Genomic DNA, 20,174 nt, shown 5'->3' with positions numbered 1-20,174 from the left:
GAATATGACCGTGCCGACGGTAAGCTTTAGCTAATCGCCAGTCCGTCTTGTTCCCTCCATTAGACTTACATGTGCAGTTTGGATGGAAGCTGGTAGTGCAAGGAAGATCAACATTAATTAAACCTAAGCGCCATGGCTCATAAAATTTCATGTGCATGTTTTACAGAAAATGTCGAAATGGATTTGCAATTGAGTCCCAATTTCCAACTACTACTTTTGATAGAAAAACGTTGAACAATCCATTAGACTTGAATGAAATACTTGAAGGAAACTAGATATGTCCTTTACACTTTGCTGTTGATTATTGCGGACAACCCGGATGCAAGGCCCTACTCCCTCTTTTTTGTGCATTTCGATTTTTTATGTTTATAGCACCGATAGTATCATAATATCATCATCCATTATAGTTAATGTGAAGAAACAAACACTGTAGTTTAGTTCGAACTTTCCTAATACATGTTAAGCCTCGGATTAACTAACCATTAAGTTTAAATTAACCCTCATGGGATAGAATTTAAAGTTGCATTTTGCATGTACAGTTTGCGATACATACATTAAAAGCTGATGTACCCCTAAGCTTCTGGATGATTTACAAAGGGACGCATCTGATAAACTCCAGGGTACATTCGGGGTTGGGTGCCATACAAATTATGCTGCTAATAACTGACCAGATCACAGCTTTATGAGTTGTACCCATGACCTGTATCTCATATGCCGTACGTTTCAGTATTACTTGGTGCGAACCACACGGACGAACAGCGAGCCGTCTGGCTCTGCCCGCGTAGGAGGATAATACATCGGCGGTGGTGTGGCTGGTACAGGTGCAGCCCGGAGGTTGCTGTCACCGTTGGCAGGCCGGGTATGTTCCGCAGTCGCTACAGCCTCCACTCTTCTTACAGCAACAGCAGTATAAACCGGCTGCAGTGAACAGCACAGCCGCAGCAGCCCCCAGAGAGATGCCAACGATCGCTCCGATGCCCATGGACAGTCCTGAAAGACAATGAGTAGCCATACCAGAGTATAAGCCATCTAACATTTCAAGCACCACAGAAGCATATGTAACAGCCATGATGGACTAGGCACCATAGATATGATATAGATAGCGCATTTTATGTAAATTATATGTGGATGTGCCTTAGGTAACCAGAATCGCATCGTATTCCGACATTAGTCGCGTGACAAAGCCATTTAAGGATGTTGCTTGGATACAGGAGCCAATGGTAGACTAGCTGATGATCTGAGAGCAGTTAGGGTTGGAGCCAGATTTGAACCATGATCAAGAAGTTGGTAGAAACGTTGTGTAGTTCTCTTGTAGTGGTAGCAGTGTAGACATTGTAGTATAGCCGTATTTCTGTAACTATCTGTAACTGTACCTGAACCATTTTGTATAGACTTGTATAGACCATTGCATAGCAATAGAAATCATCAGAATAAACAACAATCCACACAAGAGCAATCGGTCCTGCTTGGTATTGTTATTTCTCTAATGCAACATAGCCTCTACATGTATGTATAAGGGTAAAATAGTCAAAAAGTCAATTTCTACACATACTAGTAGTTCAGACAAGTGAGTGACTTTAAACTTGGTACGACGTATTGAAACATACTTGCAAGAGCCTACACGGCCAACATTCGTTCGGCTATGTGCCGCTTTATCACATTTTATTTCTTTGGAAAATCACTTAAAAACCAGATCTGCCAAACCATATTAGTTCTCGCCTGACCGAACGACAAATCATCGCCAAAATATCACATGTAAAGGCAAAAAACTCTATACAAGATGTGTTTGATTTGAAGAAGAAGGATCTGAATGAGGAATTGAGTGTCATCACGCAATTGGTTGGTAAGTGATTTTTTTGCAATATATTTACCTTCCGGAGTAACCACGACAATTGATTAGTTGTGCATTAATTATATCTCACCTTCACAGCTCTGAGTGGTCGGATTCATCCTGTAACCAGTGTTGCAGGTACATGTGTAGTTCCCTGGAACATTTGTACACCTGCCGTTCACACACGTACTACTATCTGCACACTCGTCAATATCTGCATACGGAACAAGAAGGATAATCATCAAGGTCAATAAATGTAATTCAAATACTCATTCTTTTAAAAGTTTTACTAAGATATTTACTTGTGCTAAGCTAAGGCCAGTTCATGTCTTGAATAATGGATAGTTGTCACCCCACCTCATTCGTCTTCCTTAACCATTGTGATTGCTGCAGTGGTTCCGTTAAAAGGAAGTAGAAAAAAACAATGAACTCCTATGTTCAGTTCAGTTCACCCTCAAAGAAGTGAAAAGTTTCAGAAGAGAATGAAAAATATATAAAGTAAATAAAAAAAGACTCATTCTTGGATCATCGCAACGTTCAATTGTAGAAACATTATGATCATTTTATCTATTTCATAGTTCATTTATCGGGGTGAACATGATGGAACATTGTTATTGTATCTGACCTTCACAGGTCTGTGTGGCCGTCGGGTTCTTCATGTAACCCGTGTTGCAGGTACAGTTGTAGCTCCCGACAGAGTTTGTACACACGCCGTTCACACATGTGCTGTTATCTACACATTCATCAATGTCTACAAACAGATGAAAGGAAATTCAATAGGATCAGAATGAAAATGTAAAAATGATAATGATAGAAAATAAACATTTTACGTTATTACGGCCATATTTCACTGACATTCAAAGTACATTTAAAGATATACTTCCAACAAATAACTGACCTTGGCAAGTCCTCCTATCCGCCTGTAGGTTGTACCCATCGTCACATGCGCAGTGGAACGATCCTTGCGTATTCACACACGAACCGCCGTTGTCCAGGTCGCAGTTGTTGAGCGCGTCGTCCAAACACTCGTCAATATCTGCAAAAATGAATTCGATTGATGTGCATGACGTTTGCAGGGGCATTTTATTAATCTCGGCTACCGCTTGTAGCGATATATAAATAGATTATTTCCAATTAAAGCAAGGGGTGAGTTGTCCATGTGCTCTAGTCTACTGATATTGGTATGTGTTCAGCTAACGTTACCATACTTTCTCGAAAGTAACAAGTGTTAAGCAAATAAATCAATATACCATTTTAAGCCCTTTTGCAGATTCGACTACGCATGCGCGGGCGAGAGTAATTCTGGGTAATATGTCAAAGGTGAAGCCACCTAAGATGTTAACAGAGCCTTTAGCTTTGACAGAGTTCCTGTCAGAGTGCTGCGACCAGGCCTTTCTCTGCCCAAAAGGCCCTCGGGCGGCTATCAGGTACTCGCAGTTTGAAATCCGATAACTATAGTTGAGTCGGCTAGATTTGGGTGTCACTTTTTTTTATTGCCCAACGAACTAGTGCACTTGCAATAGAAAGCAAAACAAGACTGGCAATAAAAATGTATTATTGCCATGACGACGATTGAGGGTACAACAATAAAGCTCAAATCAGAAATAGACTGGAACTTCCCTGTCGCACTATCCCTGGCACAATATACTATCCCACCTGTAACATAAACCTACAGCCAGCAGAAATGTACTATCCCCGGTACAGCACAATGGTCTACCAGTGATCTAACCTACAGCTAAGCACTACAGAAGTATTTCCTGTCTGCCTGTGCGTATGCCTGAAACAAGCTCTAGGAAAGAAAATGTATCCTTCATAACATAACATAACAACCAAGACAACGTGATCCATTGTGCAGAGTCCCCTGTCTAGTTTCAAAGGACAATCCTCCAGGGAGCAAATGTGACCTACATTCCACCATTGCATACCAGAGATACATCTGGAACAGATTTGGGGGGAGGGCTTGCATACCCAGCATACTGCATTCCTGTGGAAATGCCTGTGCAATTCCTAGAATTTTTGCAGACTGAATGCAATATATACCACTTGACGACTCCCCTGAGGCGTCGTCAAAATCTCCCAAAATACTGTTTTTCAATTGGATTTGCGGGCATAGAAGTTGTGTGATATTTATGCTGTATTCCTATGGGACGGCGAAATTGTGTAATGAGACCTTATTGGCACATGACTCGGTTCTGAACCCGTGACCCTCCGAATGCAATGCTAGACTCGTGGATGGAGAAGCGTTGTGATCATTTGTATTTCTCTATTTATTTATTAATCGATCAGTGCACTCTACCGCTAGACTATTGTACCGGTATCTTCGTACCGGTAGCTATCTACCGGTAGCTTATAATGATCCATCACGCTAGTATGATGCTTCTCACCCCGACAGTCACAATCCCGCGTGCTCGAGGAGCTCCCTGTGCAGGTTCGGCCGCCGTTCCGGGGAGGCGGAGTGATACATCGGCGATGTCGGGTGACAGTCTCCGCCACGCAGGTTTCGTTGCCACAGATGCAGTATCTCGTGCACGAGGACCAGCTACCCCAATTGGACCATTGTCCGTTGACTCTTGCACTTGGATCTGTATTTTAAAAAAAATAGTGTGTAATGTCAATTCATGTGATTCCACCATGTACTTTTATAAAATGGTATCCAGGATTTCCCAAGAATGTGTTGAACACATGGATATGCGAACCGTGCATATCTCGGGGATTTCGGCTGCTACAATTACTGTAGTAGATTTTCCTTGTTTTCTGTTTATACAACGTCCTTAGTTTTAGGTTCCGGTTCGGAGTTTTTTTTAGGATTTGGGGCCGATTTGACTGTCTCTGAGAAAAGCACTAGCGCTTCTCAAAACATCGTTTTTCGGATAATTCAATGTTTCCGATAAAAAAAGTGTGTGTTGTCGCTGACCGACAGACTCATTGGACATTTTCTGTAGAAATGTTATTTTTGGTAAAAAACATCAAAAATATAAGCTTTTCATCCAAAAATTGCTAATTTGGGGCCATTTTTTACAGGCCGCTACACGGAAAAAAATGAGTTTTCCTGGGATAATGACTGATATGGCAATGAAGGTCAAGATTTCTTCTGTATACTGAGTAAAAATGAAAAAGAAAGTTATCCGATACGTTTTCCGCGAGCTCCGATGGCGCTAAAACACCCAAAACGCACATAGAACGCACGATCTGGGTAATCAGGCGACGAAACGCTTTACCGCTATCGCGCGCACTATTAATACCAGGAAGTGTTCGCCGCACGATCAAATCTCCGACACCATAAAACGCTACGAACAACAAGCATTTGGAGAAGTATAAAAGATTATAGACTTCTAAAGCGATAGCCGAAAAATCTAGAGCCAAAACTATGCAGACAACCTCTGATTTGCGTCTTATTCTTAGGGATTCCGAACCGGAACCTTATAAGGATAACTGTCAGAAGACCTCAGAACTATGAAAGTTGGCGTAGTGTTATTTTTAGGAAATGTCGCAAACAAAGCTAGGGTATGGTCACAGGAGAAAAGATCGGCATCAATCCCCCATCACATGCCTGAATTTTGATAGGCTATAAGCATATAACGTTACATTTGTAAATCGCTTAGAATCATATGATATTCTTTGGTAGGTTCAAATGTATGTCTTTTAGTCATGTTTTTCTCTAATGTTTGGCTGATTTCTTATATCTGTTTTTTTTTTTCAAATTGAGGGCGTCACAGGGTGCCAAAAAAAACAAGAAAACGTGATACCTACTGTCGCAACTGGCTCTTATATAACGGTTCGGAATGTGACCGAGGCCATAGGAGAAGGCCTGATACCAGGTCCCGGATATGCTGTCTGCATACGTGCTGAAGTCGACCACGTACAGCCCCACTACTTGACTCCCCACACGACGACCGACATTCCAAGTGATGTCTGATCGATCGAAGTACAGGTAGTTTCCACCTGAGGATCTGTACACCGGGCGATCATCGTGAAGCTGTCTGTTCATGGTGTAGGTTGTCACCCATGAAGACTGGCGCGTGGAGTAGATATACCCGGAAATACGGACTGTCGGGCAACCTGTAACAATAACAACTTTTTTTTTTCTTTCTTTATTGAAATACGTGTAAGAATACAAATAAACGGACGAGGACTAAGTGACGGCGGACTCAAGTTACATTCAACTTATATTAACGCCGCCACTTATACAAGAATTGAAAATAAGAAATTATACAGGACAATAATAAATAGATAATTACATATGTATGAACAGTGTGCGTGAGTCGATCTCCCTTACTGGAGTAGAAAACAAAAACAAAGAATTATACTTGAATCTAAAAACGATTTGTTGTTGCAATGTACGCATGTGTTGCTTCTATAATTCTGCAATTGACATTGAAGGAGCAGAAAGAACTACCTTGTAAAATCAACATTTCTTTGGCATTATTTGCAAGACTGTGGAAATCAAGTATATGTACAAGTAACCCAGAGAGTTTGCCGATGAGAACTGAGCGCTGGTAATCATAGGTAGGGCAGTGCAAAAGGTAGTGTGAAATAGTTTCGAATGGACACCCACAGCTGCAGGCTGGGCTTGACACAAGACCCCGCGTGAAAAGACTATAATTCAAGCTGCAGGTGCCCATACGAAGTCGTGAAATGAGAATGCAAGAGTGTCGAGACCCGAAGCTGAAATGGCTGATTTTGGGAGGGCGTATCGTTTTAAAAAGATGTTCTCGAAATTTCGAGAAATCGAGTGCACGAAGAGTTAAGTCCAAGTTGTTCCAAGCAGTGATGGAATATGGAGTAAAGGACTTTCCAAAGCGGTCAGTCGAAAATTTAATAGGTCTCAAGTTTCTGCTGTTTCTCAAATCATAATTACATATCACCGTAATTGCATAAGGAAGTAAAGTGGTAAGGTATTCACGAGTCAGTCCGTTAACAATATTGTGAAATAGTAATAGGCGGTGAATATGACGCCTGTCGGACAATGACTCCCAGTCGAGTTCTTTACGAGTGGCAGAATATGATGACCCTTTTATTGCACCGGTTACAATGAGGGAGCAGTGATACTGAATTCTTTCGACGAGATTTGATTCCTCAATTGTGCACCCGTGCCAAACAATGTCAGCATATTCTAACAATGAACGTATAAAGGACTTGTATATTTTTTCTAGAACCTGACGGGATAATTTGAATTTTAAAACACTAAATAATTGGACACTTTTAGAGGCTTTGGTGACAATGCTTTCAATGTGTTGATGTCAAGACATATTGGAGCTAAAAATAACCCCAATATGCTTGTGACTAGAAACTGACTTAATCATGGTTTTATTAAGAAAAAGAATAACAACTTTATTCATTAGATATATGTCACAAAACTTCCAATGACAACTCCAAACGACAATTCTGCTCACCACAATGACCCCAATACATTATCTGTATCACACACAACAAAGAACCAGTTGTAATCGTGCTCAAATTATTTTCTCATACGCCGGAAGCTAGCTGTCCCTGCCAATGCCAAACACTATGTGGGAACTTCGCTTTTTACGGCCCAGTCCCATATTCAGTGCCTATAATCGTCTCAATATATATGGACAAAAGTATCGTCAAGTGACACTTCTCGTTTTCCAATAATATGTAAAACGACGAACTGTTGAGTATCAGTGCAGATATGAGTGACCAAAAATAAGTCTCCTTACTGTTTTGGATCTTGTGAAGAAAGCTCTGCCTCTAAGGTATCGCCAAAAAGCTCGGACCATTGTCAATAACATCGAGCTCATAGTTCAAGTTTATATTTAGGTATTACGTTTGGCTGCTTTTAGAGTTGTGTGTATGAGATAAGCAAAATCACAAACCCCAATGTTTCTCAAAATTGATTAAGCTGTCAAGGTAACTTCACTAGATAATAAAAAAAAGATATTGTTAAAACACCTGTCTGATGTTTATTTAACTTGAAACCAAGGACTTGAGTGAAACGTTCTAGTTCTGAATCCGCTGCAGTCCAATGCACTTTTTGATCTCAAAACTAAATTTTGAAAAAAAGAACCCAAAAAACCTAAAGAGTTCCCGCCGAAGCCCCATTGCCCTTTCCGCTTCAAACATGCCTTCGCTCAACTGTATTAACCTTTATGATATTGCCCCAAAAGACACCCAATATGTCCTTTAAGAATTAAAACAGCCCTACCGGTGGGTGTACAATACTCTCAGCACGGTTCTGGTAGTCCTGCTAGACCTGCTATTGCGCGCGCTGTGCATGGATCTGACCAAGGGGGTTAATTGGCAGAATGAAGCCTAATCTTAGCACGTTGACAGACACAAACATAATACAGCTGTGGTAGGTGCAGGTATCTGACCCCAGAGGTTGATTGAAATGTTCTCATGTTAGTTATTCATTGATTGAATCATTTGTAAAAAAAATGTACTTGTCTATTGTCCATGTTCAAATAGTCATATCATTTAATGGAGCGGGTATATGAAATTTCTCCATTAATTGTGCAAATTAGGTTCTCAATTAACAGAATTGCTATGCAATCATATCAAGAATTACTTAAGCTATCCGCATATCATAGACCATGATGATTCATCTATCCATTTTTTAGTTATTCTCCTTCAAAATCTGAAACTAATAAAGCTCCTACAATTACACACAAGGGGCCCAATTCCCAAATCTACACCACTTACTCTCTGCCCCAAGGCCAATCTACCATTAAAGAATCACGACCGTAGCATGTCCAGAACTCCAGAAATCAAATCTGAATTTTTTAGGGGGCGCAAAATCTTATCGTTTCAAGGTCTCATGAAGACCTAATCACATATCAGATATCAATACAATCCCTCAAGGCTTTTTGAAAGTTATGCTGTCCATCCACATACAAACGTGCCACGAAGCACGCACTGATAGCAGGTATAAAGCTATGACGCAATTAGGTAGATCTTGTGAAACGCGAACCCATCTCAGTCTCAGATACTATTACCAAATGAGAGTGCAGTTCAAGAAATTAGATGTTATGCTTTTTTGTGGAAGTTCACTTTTAAGCCGACGTCACATTTTGCTATTTGCTTTTGGACAGACGAGGACAATGTAGCACTAAAGATAACGTTATCTTAGCATCCCATGCTCCTCTACCATCAGAAAATGATTCAGTGGTATCTTAGAATGCCATTAATAAGAGAATGTTCAAACAACGCCCTGTAAGTGTTCAAAGATGCAGATATAGCAGATGAAGCATATTAACGAGCGTTTTTGCTGTTCAGTAATCAGTTGAAGCCTGTGATGATACAACGTTAGCCTACATGAAGGTCCTACATACCTCCTTGGATGGAGCTGTTGAACATAGTCGCCAACAAAAGCAGAAACAGCAAAAATCGCTCCATATCAACAACAAGTTGCTACAGCGTCGGTCAACTTCTTCCTTCCTTGTGAATATTGTGTTTAAGTTTGGAAAAGTCTAAAGTACCAAGAGTAAACTAACATGTATGTTTGTTCGTCGTAGCGTGGGGTGAAGTCGAACTAGCTACCGATCAACTGTAACAAAGAACGCACATGCGTATGTAAATACATGAATGAATACGATAATATGTTGCTATTGATAATCGCCAAATAGACCTGGTTCAGTCTGAGTGTTTTTCAAGTGTCTTCGCACATATAGCATGTCTCTCTTGTAGCACACATAGCAAAGCCGTGTAAACTTCACGTTTAATGTAAGTGCGCAATTCACTCCACGAATTATGTGTGCTTGCCAAAGCTTCCATGTCACTAAGAGTGTGGAAAAATAAAACCATTGGACTATCATAGGTAATCGCAGTCTACGGCATCGACATATAGTTCATTAGATTCTAGAGTTCCACGACCTTCACCATACAATATTATTGACCATAACGACTGATGCAAGTATCGAATCCCCGCCATTTACCAATTGAGGGTTAATGATCAACCCCGACATGGCCGAGGTGTATATGGTGTGCTTGGTCCTTTGCTATAACCACCGAATGAAACCACCGAGTGAGCAAAAAATTAAAGCATTCACATCATATACACCGAGGAACAGGCGGGTCATTAACATTATTATCATATAGCCTACAAAACTTGCAAACTCCTGTATGACGCATAGATCCCTTGGTACTATACGTGTGAATTCCTTTGTAGAATTTCTAGAAATTCACATTTGTTCTTTGGTACATAGGGAGATTACATATTGCATTTTGAAGCCAAAATTTCCACGGATACAAAATCTGACCAATCAGAAGGAGCGATCGATACACACTGGGCCGGCCGGAATCTATGTGTTGCGGCGTCATAACCAACATGGAATGGGGCCTTCTGATTGGTCCGCAGCTATATGATAATTAAAGGTTAATGACCCGCACTCGGTGGTTTTATTCGGTAGTTATAGCAAAGGACCAGGCGTTATGACACCATATACACCGAGGAACAGTCGGGTCATTAACGCTATTATCATAAAGCCCATCCTGGTCCATCCAAACTGACCCATACAAAAGAGACAAATTCCTTGTTACAACATATACGTCCTTTATTCGATAATATGTCATATATGTTCCATACTATGTCGTACATATCCATGAGAATTGTAGGTAACAACTTGACTTCTCAGATCAAAGACATACTCTGACGTCTGTGTTAATTTTAATTTATATTATATAACGGAATACTTCATTTGTCGAATTTGAACTGTGTATGTACATAACTGTATTTCTGTCGCAAGGTTTTACAAAACTAAAACAATAATTCAACAAGTTACAGAATTGCAAAGTATTTCTAGAAACAAACGAACCACTAATGCAGCTTAGCAGCAAAGCCGATTCGCTATGATAACAAAGGCATCCTCAAGATAAACTTGTTGGGATCGCTTTCTGTTTTCCTTTGCCGCCACAGGTTCTCCCCTGGTATTCAACTTCCGCTGGTTCCTGTGTGTCTCCCCAAGATTCCCGTCACTCGATCAATAACTCTAATCTGCCTCTGAGATTTTTGGTTGTAAAACTGCTGCAGAATTTCGGTACGGAGTTGTAACATGGAGGGCGAAGCGTGAAAAATATGGCTGTCATATTGTGGATTGTTCCACTTACAGTCAGTGGGGGCCGGGTGTGAAACATTCTGTTTTCGGTCGTTCTGTTTATGTTCGACTTAAATTAAAATAAATTTTATCTTTTCATATATTTTACGTTTATTTGTGTTATTTAAAGACGGTAAAGTTTTTCTCTGAAGAAAGAAACGCGCTATCGATGTTGATAGAAGGAGCCACCACCCCCTGCAATGTCTCTTGTCCCTTTTGATTGGTTCAAACTTTCAAAAGTCATTAATGCACGTGTGCATTACTGAAACGATTCATGTACGGCTGTTGATGATTTTCCGTCTGTTACGGCGTCATAACTAGCATGATATGGGGCCTTCTGACTGGTCCACGTCCCCTGGCTATATGATAATATGGTATAATCATAATTTTATAGCATTTTCTCATAAATCAGTCAGATTAAGTCTTCGTTTGCAAATGACCCTTATCGATAATCCCATTTTCCAGTGACATACTACAATACATGTTTGAAAGTCCTATCATGGAACGTTGATGGCTGTTAGACATCCATGTAATAAAATACACAATAAAACTCAAGGAACTGGAGAGATTTTGGAAACAATTTTATACAATTTCATCAAATCATAATCAAGATATTAGACCCTGCTTTCAATGATTAGCATCTTACTATATGTCAATCATTATAGATTCTCTTAGCTATCTTCATACCAAACATAACTACTCCCATTTACCAATATAGCATTGCTCTTCCGCGGTTAAAACAGTCGCTCTTCAGCTTTTGTACAAGTTCACAAATAAACGAGTTAACAACCGGCTTCAGCACCAGTCACAGCTAGTAGCTTTTCCATAGGCCAAGGCTTTAATACAAGATATTTCAAAACTCGCCATATCATTTCATATATTCTAATAAGTTACTGATGACTGTCAATAACAAAATTAGTCGACAGGGGACGCAGCATAGATTTTGGGGCAAGGTCAAGAAAGTCAAGAAATACGACATGCATGCGCACACCCGACCGTACAGATTTAGAACATTTTTGTTGATGTCATCATTCAGGCCTACTCGCCCCCCAAAACTGCAAAATGTAATCGCCCTTGCCTCTCCCAAGTCTCCCATCACGTAACTAATCACAACCTTCTGTTTGAGTTTGACGGAAACTCCTTGACATTATGTTAAACATTAACCAGACAACTCCCCCTTTCTGCCCTTTCACCGGACTGCGTGTCAGAGCTTTGACAGGAAAAATACCAACTGTAAAGACTTGGAACAAAACATCAGCAAAGTCAACGCGAACTATAGAAGGTAGAAAGAACATCATGGGTAAACCATCGTGGACGGAGCGAGTTGTAGGCGCTCTTCGGGTGAGGAGGTTCGTATTCCGGGCGGCGCTGGCTGAACTACTCGGCACATTTCTGCTGGTGGTGAGTTGTTTTCAGAATGAAATGGATTGAAGGTTCTGAAACCTTGCCAGTGCTGGCGCGATAGCGCGAAAGTTTTGCAGCGATACAGTACTTCGTAGGTTATCTTTTCAATGGATCGGAGGAGCCTCAAGAGTTTGGATGGACTATAACTAACATAAACTGTCCTGATTTGCACAGATAGCTGCTCAAAAACGTGTGGGAGAAGAAAATCCTAAAATAGACGACGATGTCAAGCTATATATACAACGACACGTATGTTAGTCCCATCTTAAGTCAAGGGTAGGTAATGCTATCGTGGCCCGGGCTGGGCTCGCCTAGCTGTCGTCAACGGATCGCCTAGTCTTGACTAGTTGTCGGTATCTAATCATCATCATCATCATCATCATCATCATCATCATCGGTCGACGTGCTTACACACGAGGGGTATCTAATATAAGGTAACTGTGTACTGTGGCATTCAAACACAACAATTTACACAATACCAGGTTCAGTACACGTGTTGCTTTCTACTAGTCTTGATCGTATAGCCAATATTTCACGATAGACCGGCGTTTCCACATTTCCCGAAAGAAATTCCAACTTCATTTTGAACTTGGCATAACTTGCAGAACAATGTCCAGGCATGAAAGAAATAATTTCCATGGCCCACACAGGGCAGCTACTCGGGAGGGCAAACATGGCCCGGTGGAGAAAATTTGGTCCTTGGTGGCCTAAGCCAAATTACATTTGTAGGCCCCGGTATCCAGGAAGAGCGTCATAATGACTACAGTTTCTGCAAGTTTGATAGCATATGTAAATAATAAGGCCACTCTACCCAAGCGACGTCGGTATTCATTAAAATACCTTTACTTTCTTAATATTTGTTTGCCCTATTGGGCTTAGTATAGGTCATAACAGAACAAACCTAGAGTTCCACAACCCCATATCTTCACCAAATGATTTTAACCTTCATAACTGATGTATTATGTGTGTTTCTCATTATTAACTATGCAAATAAAGTCCTCACTTGCATGAATTATATTAGTTGATCATCTCCACCCAAATAAGAGAGATAGACAGTCTATATTAGCACTTTCTGATAATTCATGCAAATGAATCCTCATTTGCATAATCCATGCTTTGTGACGTTCTCCTGTATACAACTTCCAAATGCCACAAGTACGAAGTTCCCGTCTTTTATCAGTATGGGATTACAGCATTTTCTCATTAATTGTGCAAATTGCGTGTTCATTTGCATAATGTTTATCTATCAATGATCTTCTTTTTCTCAGTTACAAATGTCAAATGTTGGAACATGTCAACTTCGTGAACTTTCATTGATTATACAAATTAGATTCCGATTTGCATAATCAACATCAAGCTAAATGAAGCATCACTTAAGCTATCTACATCTTTCAATGTCTGACACTAAACCGGCCCCGCAGTTCCGAAAAAAAGACGCTAGGGGCCAAAACCTACACCACTTACTCTCGGTCCCAAGAGCTAAGAAAAGTCACGACCATAGATATCATGTTCAGGACTCGACATACGTTCTGCTGCAATACCGTAACAAGCCCCTAGGGATGCCAAAATCTAGTCATTTTCAGGTCTCATCACCTACCCACATACCAAATATCAAAACAATCCATCCGATTGGCATTCTCGAGTTATCGAGTTATGCTGGTCTTCTACTATGACGACAGAAGTCTAGTATTCGTATTCGCCATACTTTAACTCACACATTGAGTCTACAATTCGTAGTCTGGAAGTTCACCCGGAAGCCGACTGAAGCTAGCCCGTTCAGGCCTTGGAAGCAGTCTGGGTTCGGGACTAGCTGCCGAAGCCTGCTCCTCATCAACGTTAGCGTCACCGGTCCTGTCGGTGGCCTGGCGGTAAGCCAGATGTTTCAGATTCTAGAGATCTCTCGTACAGAGAGAGAGAGAGAGGTAAAGAGTTCACCAGCCGATGCCATCAGCTCACTCTGCCGTGCTCACGTCTCTACATCGCATGATACCACAGAGTCACGCGAGAAAAAGTGTCTTTTATAGACATCTGGTGTCTACTGAAGAGGATGCCAACTGTTACCGTTGTCTGCCAAGCCATAGGAAAGCAATCATTATCTCATATACATAGTGACCGGTCGACCACTTGTATGATGTATTACTTGCAGTCCCGTTCGGATCAGGTACCGTTTACGGTTTTCGATATCTGAAAGTACACAGATATCTTCATACTGGCAATTTAGTACATAAAGCGTGGATGCCCGAGTTTTGGATGTAGTGGTAACAAAATCTAGTAGTAAACGCGAAACGATAGTGGGATGGCATCAAATCGACAGGCCTGGTTATGCTTTAGGTCACATTTCCAACCCGGGGCCCGGCCGGGCTGTTCACCGAAATGAAAAATGAGATTTTGTGTCAAGAAACATGCACAAATTTTGCTCTTGACTTATTTCATTTTTACGTTTTACCTGTTTCGTTCTCTTTGGTATCCTGCTTGTCGTTCGCACATACTGCCCGGCCGGGCCCAGGTTTGGAAAACGCAACGGGCCCGTGAAGGTCGTCTGAAACGCTCCGCAGCAGTACGATGAGATCCTATGATGATGATCGATGATGATGAGTAAGCAGTATCATCCTTGAAAGTAACGTAATTGATTGCCAAAAATGTGCAAGAGTAGATGGCACGGACCAGAAGTACCTGATAGTTACGTTACGTCTTGTTCAAATCATCCATCATCATACTATTTTTTGTGCCAGCTGGGATCGTGAACTTGAAGCAAGGTCATCAATTTCGAAACGGGAACATGTCCAAATAAGAATGCTAACTTAAAGAGTCGTGAGAAAATGTCCAATTAGAGACTGCATTCCCGACTGAGATCTAACATCTGGGGTGTAAGAAAAAGCTGGTCTGTCTCTGCCCAGGCTACATGGCAGTCGATGAAGATAACCTTTTCTGGACTCTAAATGTTGTTCCTCTTCCTTGTCTTACCACCCCCACCCCCCCCACCCCCACCCCCCGCTACAGTTGCACCTCCCTTTCCTCTGCCAGGTTGATACAATTGTGTACAACCGAGTGAGCGAATTGTCCTGAAGATTAGCTGCGATATTACAACCGGTGAATCGTTGTCCACTCCATAGTTTTTTGCAACAATATTAAAATAAATCCGTTTGTTCCAGACGATGGGAAACGGATCCGTGGCGCAGGTCGTGCTGAGTCGGGAGGACAAAGGAACGTTTTTATCCATTAACTGGGGGTACGGCATCGGGGTAGTCATCGGAGTCTACGCCTCCTGGGGTGTCTCAGGTGAACTGCAGCTTCAGACAAGTCTAGATATAACCTTCCATTTATGGATAGCAAGACTTTTCACGTTTTTTTCCATACGGTTGATTACTCATCTATTCCGATGATTCATGTATATATACGATTACATTTACTGATTCTTAAAACGAGCGGAATGTTTTGACTTCTGATAAACAAATCTATATCAGAATGGCTCTAAGATCTCTTTCATATCTGATCTTTTAAAACAAGCCAACTTCTACTGTGTCACAGAAGTCTTTAAATTGTATAAATGTTTTTATTTTCACAGGAGCCCATCTAAACCCTGCGGTATCCTTAACCATGGCAGTCCTGGGGAAGCTGCGCTGGGTCTATCTGCCTTGTTACGTCTTGGCGCAGATGTTAGGGGCCTTCTTGTCAGCAGTTTGTGTGTACATAGTGTACTATGGTGAGAACTTCATAGTTTAGTGTTACACCACTTTTCTTGCACGAAGATTCAATGAGCTGCTTGGGCTGTGTGGAAATTGCCAAAGCAATAGTACAATTGCCTCGGTTATTTTGAAAAATGTAAAACTGTGCGGTGTTTTGTACTAAATCTAATACTGTATAAAGAATCAAACATGTTGTCTACGATTGTGAAAATGAAGAGAAAGAAATGACAACACAGCAACAATTGCCTCGGTTATTTTGAAAATATGTACTAGTAAACTGTACGGTGTTTAGTACTAAATCTAACATAAGGAATCAAATATGTTGCCTCACTCGTTCTCATTGAAATGTCGAAAATGGCCTTTTTTGGTCGAAAAATAAATCGGCTTTATTTTCGGTGAAAACTACCTGGTTGTTTAGAAAAATTCCTCTTTTAACCATAGCCAAAAAATGGCAACTTATTATTTTCGGTCCCATTAGTAATGCATTACAGGGCAGGTAACAAACGTTACCGGTAACGTTTATTACAACAGTAGACTTTACCCTGTTTTCTTCGAAAAGACTTACCTTATTGACTACATCATTTAGCTATAAGTGGACGTCAATAGGGACATTTAAAAAGTGGGCAAGTTTTTTTTACATCAGGTCAAATAGAAAGCTTAGACAGCATCATACAAGGGTAACGTTTGTTACAGTCATTTCTGTACAACATTTTGTTAAGCAAAGTGGGATACAAATGACAGTCAACAACCCTTTCTTGTTTCTTTAGAAAGCCAGAAAAACTGTACAGCGTCACAAAAATGGTCATTTCTTGTTTTATACGTGGCTAACAAAAATGCCGCAACCGCGTCTAACTAGAGGTGGTAACGTTTGTTACAGAATTTGGCGACAGGCCGCCTGGCTTCACCTGTCAAACATTCAGTCTGGGTATTAGATATCATTACTACATTTTTGGCTTCTGTTTGAACTCTCTGTGTCTTCTCAGGCGACAGCCGTTTTTTAGGAGTTGGAATCCTACTCGTGGCTGTAATTTCTTACAAGACATCAACCAATACGAATGTTGTGGTGCATCTTTTGTAAAACATTACAGGGGTTCTGGAAAAATAAAAAAACAGTGATGTTGCCTGCGATTTGCTCTATATCAAGTCTTAAAGACAGGCGACAGCATTTTCGACATTTAAATGAGAACGAGCCTGCCTACGAATATGCAAATGAAGAGAAATGACTTTGCAAAGATATCTTTTGTTAAATTCAATATCAATGATGTAGATTAATGAACTTTGCTAAAGTTGATGACACTAAACGTTCTACACAGATGCATTAGCAAACTTTGACGGCGGGACCCGGGCAGTTTTAGGTGTGAACGGGACCGGAGGAATCTTCAGTACGTACCCGCAAGACTACCTGTCTATTGGCAGTGGAGTCCTGGACCAGGTAAGGTTTTTGGGAGTGGCGGTATTATCACGATAATCTTACTGATTTAACCTTGTTTTTCCCCATCACTTTTTTTGTTTGTCCTTCCTACAACGGAATGAGATAGCTGGGCCGCTGTCACAGCTTCTCTGAAAATCGTATGACAAAGACATCGTGCGACCAATTTGACTAAGCCTTAATATATAATATAATATAATATAATATAATATAATATGATATAATATAATATAATATAATATAATATAATATAATATAATATAATATAATATAATATAATGTAATGTAATGTAATGTGATGTGATGTGATGTGATGTGATGTGATGTGATGTGATGTGATGTGATGTGATGTCATGTGATGTGATGTCATGTGATGTGATGTCATGTGACGTGACGTGACGTGACGTGACGTAATGTAATGTAATGTAATGTAATATAATATACTTCGCTTCCTCTGACAGGTGGTGGGCACTGGCCTGTTACTCTGCGGTGTTCTGGCCCTGACTGACTCCAGGAACAACAAGGTAACGGCGGGGATGGAGCCGCTGCTTGTCGGCCTGCTGGTGCTCGCTATCGGCACGTCCTTCGGGTTTAACTGCGGCTACGCCATCAACCCAGCCCGAGACCTGGGCCCGAGAATCTTCACGGCAATGGCAGGTTGGGGCATAGAAGTCTTCAGGTAAAAGAAAATTCTGTGCCTGCGCGCGCCTGTGTGCGTGTTCTTGTATGTAACAAAAATGATGGAACATATGGGTAGCAATCGTTTGAGGTTGAACTTATCATATTGAACTTATCATGTTACATCATCATCATATGCATGTAGTTGTTTCCTTCAACGGACAGGATCTGTACACGGCTTGAAGTAAGCTATTACGCAAAAATTCAGTATCACATATAGAATAAACTAGTCTATACAAAATTTCGCAATTTGGAGAGGTGGAAACTTCCGTCTAGCTAAATCTTGTCAACGTTCTGTGAAAACCACCTGTTGTTTTTCCAGGTAGAGTCATAGTGTCTCACTATGAACTAATGAATAATTGCTCATCTTCTCAGGGCGGGAAATCATTGGTGGTGGGTGCCGATAGTCGGACCGTTGATCGGCGGGCTGGTTGGAGGTCTGGTCTACACGCTTATGGTGGCGCTGCATCATCCGGAGGAAGAGGATGACGAGCCAGTACACGGATCACCGGAGCTGCAGGACGTAAAGGTTCCAGAAGGTGGCGTTGCTAACGCTGCTATGGAAGACTTACCAAGCAACACTATCGTGTAGTGACACACCTGTGCGCAAAAGTTAAGACAGCAAGTATACACGTCCATGCAAACCTTGCCTTGAGCTGTTGAGATTCGAAAGCACACTTAAACAGGGGGCTAGTCATTTTAACCTACAGATATAAGCAAAACAGACTTTTGTCGTGTATCTGAATGGAGTTTTAAGTTTTGGTTTTACTATTATCAATGTCTTTGTAGATACCATACAGCCATTCTAACATAGAGCCTAGTATCTAAGTTATGTTAACATGTATAGTCATATGATAGCTAGGAAGTATATTCATTCTAACTAAGCCAAATGATTTTGTCCTTACATAATTTTTTAATACATTTATTTATTTGGGTGAGGAAAGTTAGAGAGGGTCACACATTTCTTTTAACAGTATCGTTTAACAGCTGACAAACAACTACCTCCTACCTTCTGCTTTTACTAAGTCATTGCTAAGAAAACCCCACATAACGATTCCCTCGCCACATTCGCTTTCAGCGTGCATAAGCCAGTTCTACCAATAAGGGATTATTGATGATATAGAAATACATTTGACTATAATGCATAGGGAAACAATTTGAAAGAAGTAATCAATTGGGTAGCCTCGATACCAGACTCGTGTGGATAGATATTTTTGAGATAGGGCTTGGGTCTGGTATCCAGGCTATCATTTGGATGGAATATAAAATGTTGTAATAAGGCGATACATGACCACTACACCCGATAATTGCCCCGAAAGCTTCTATTGTTCATATAAAACAACGCGTTCTTTTCTCTGTTACGGAGCTGATAAAGTGAACCAAATATGTATTATTATTGATTGTTACTTTTTTTTGGCCAACTTGTAGATAGAAGTAAGAACCATATTACTTAGCATGTTGTTAGATTTTAGATGGGTTCAAAAATGTATTAAATGTATTGAAATTTCCAATACTGAACATTGTATTGTTTTGTTTTTATTTTTGTATTTGTTCAATGACAGCCTAAACGTTCTCAGATCGCAGTAAAATGTGTAAAAAAAGCAAAGATGTCACACGTTTTAGATTCGATTTGTATGTCTGGTGCGGCATAACGGTAATACGTATTGAAATACGAAGACCGTAAATTATGGGTCGGAAATGCCAAATGGTGCTCACGATTATCCATCGTCATTCATGTCGTACTGGGTGTATAAAATGGAATGATCGCAAAACTGTCGCCTGGAGTTTATCAGTGGTCCACACTCTAGTGTTAGGTGAGTCTAGAATTCTGTCAAGTTCCCCGTCGTAAATATTAAGTACCCGTTTTTAATACCAATATCATACAACTTGAAATGCATCATAAAGGTTTGTTTTCGCATCGCTAAGTGGTCTGCGTTCCTACGAGATGTTACAGGACAAGTGGAAGTACTTTCGTAAAAAAAAAAATTTCAGGTGATGACGTGAAATTAATGTATAAAACATTTTTATTGAACAAACAAACATAAGCAAAATACAGATAGCGGCACACTAATGTTGAAGCAAATTATATTGGC

The 20,174-nt window shown here is 40.6% G+C and overlaps 1 protein-coding gene and 1 long non-coding RNA gene across 2 annotated transcripts; one reads left to right on the top strand and one right to left on the bottom strand.

Annotated features, from left to right (window-relative positions):
- Nucleotides 1-1,976: 1,976 nt before the first annotated feature.
- Nucleotides 1,977-4,380, bottom strand: LOC118410634. The gene is made up of 3 exons (XR_004830582.1): nt 4,216-4,380; nt 2,730-2,867; nt 1,977-2,045 (listed from the first exon to the last, which is right to left on the bottom strand). It is a non-coding gene; the product is annotated as an uncharacterized LOC118410634 (long non-coding RNA).
- A 7,585-nt stretch (nt 4,381-11,965) lies between these two features.
- On the top strand, nt 11,966-19,000 carry LOC118410554 (aquaporin-10-like). The gene is made up of 6 exons (XM_035812326.1): nt 11,966-12,285; nt 15,441-15,567; nt 15,854-15,991; nt 17,288-17,406; nt 17,865-18,082; nt 18,457-19,000. The coding sequence occupies exons 1-6, from the start codon at nt 12,034-12,036 to the stop codon at nt 18,671-18,673; spliced, it is 1,071 nt and encodes a 356-aa protein (XP_035668219.1). The 5' UTR covers nt 11,966-12,033; the 3' UTR covers nt 18,674-19,000.
- Nucleotides 19,001-20,174: the final 1,174 nt, after the last annotated feature.

This window comes from Branchiostoma floridae, chromosome 2, assembly GCF_000003815.2.
Source record: "Branchiostoma floridae strain S238N-H82 chromosome 2, Bfl_VNyyK, whole genome shotgun sequence".
In the NCBI taxonomy this organism is placed as follows: domain Eukaryota; kingdom Metazoa; phylum Chordata; class Leptocardii; order Amphioxiformes; family Branchiostomatidae; genus Branchiostoma; species Branchiostoma floridae.
The sequence above is the reverse complement of the archived record's forward strand: the minus strand, read 5'-3'. Positions and strand labels throughout refer to the sequence as shown.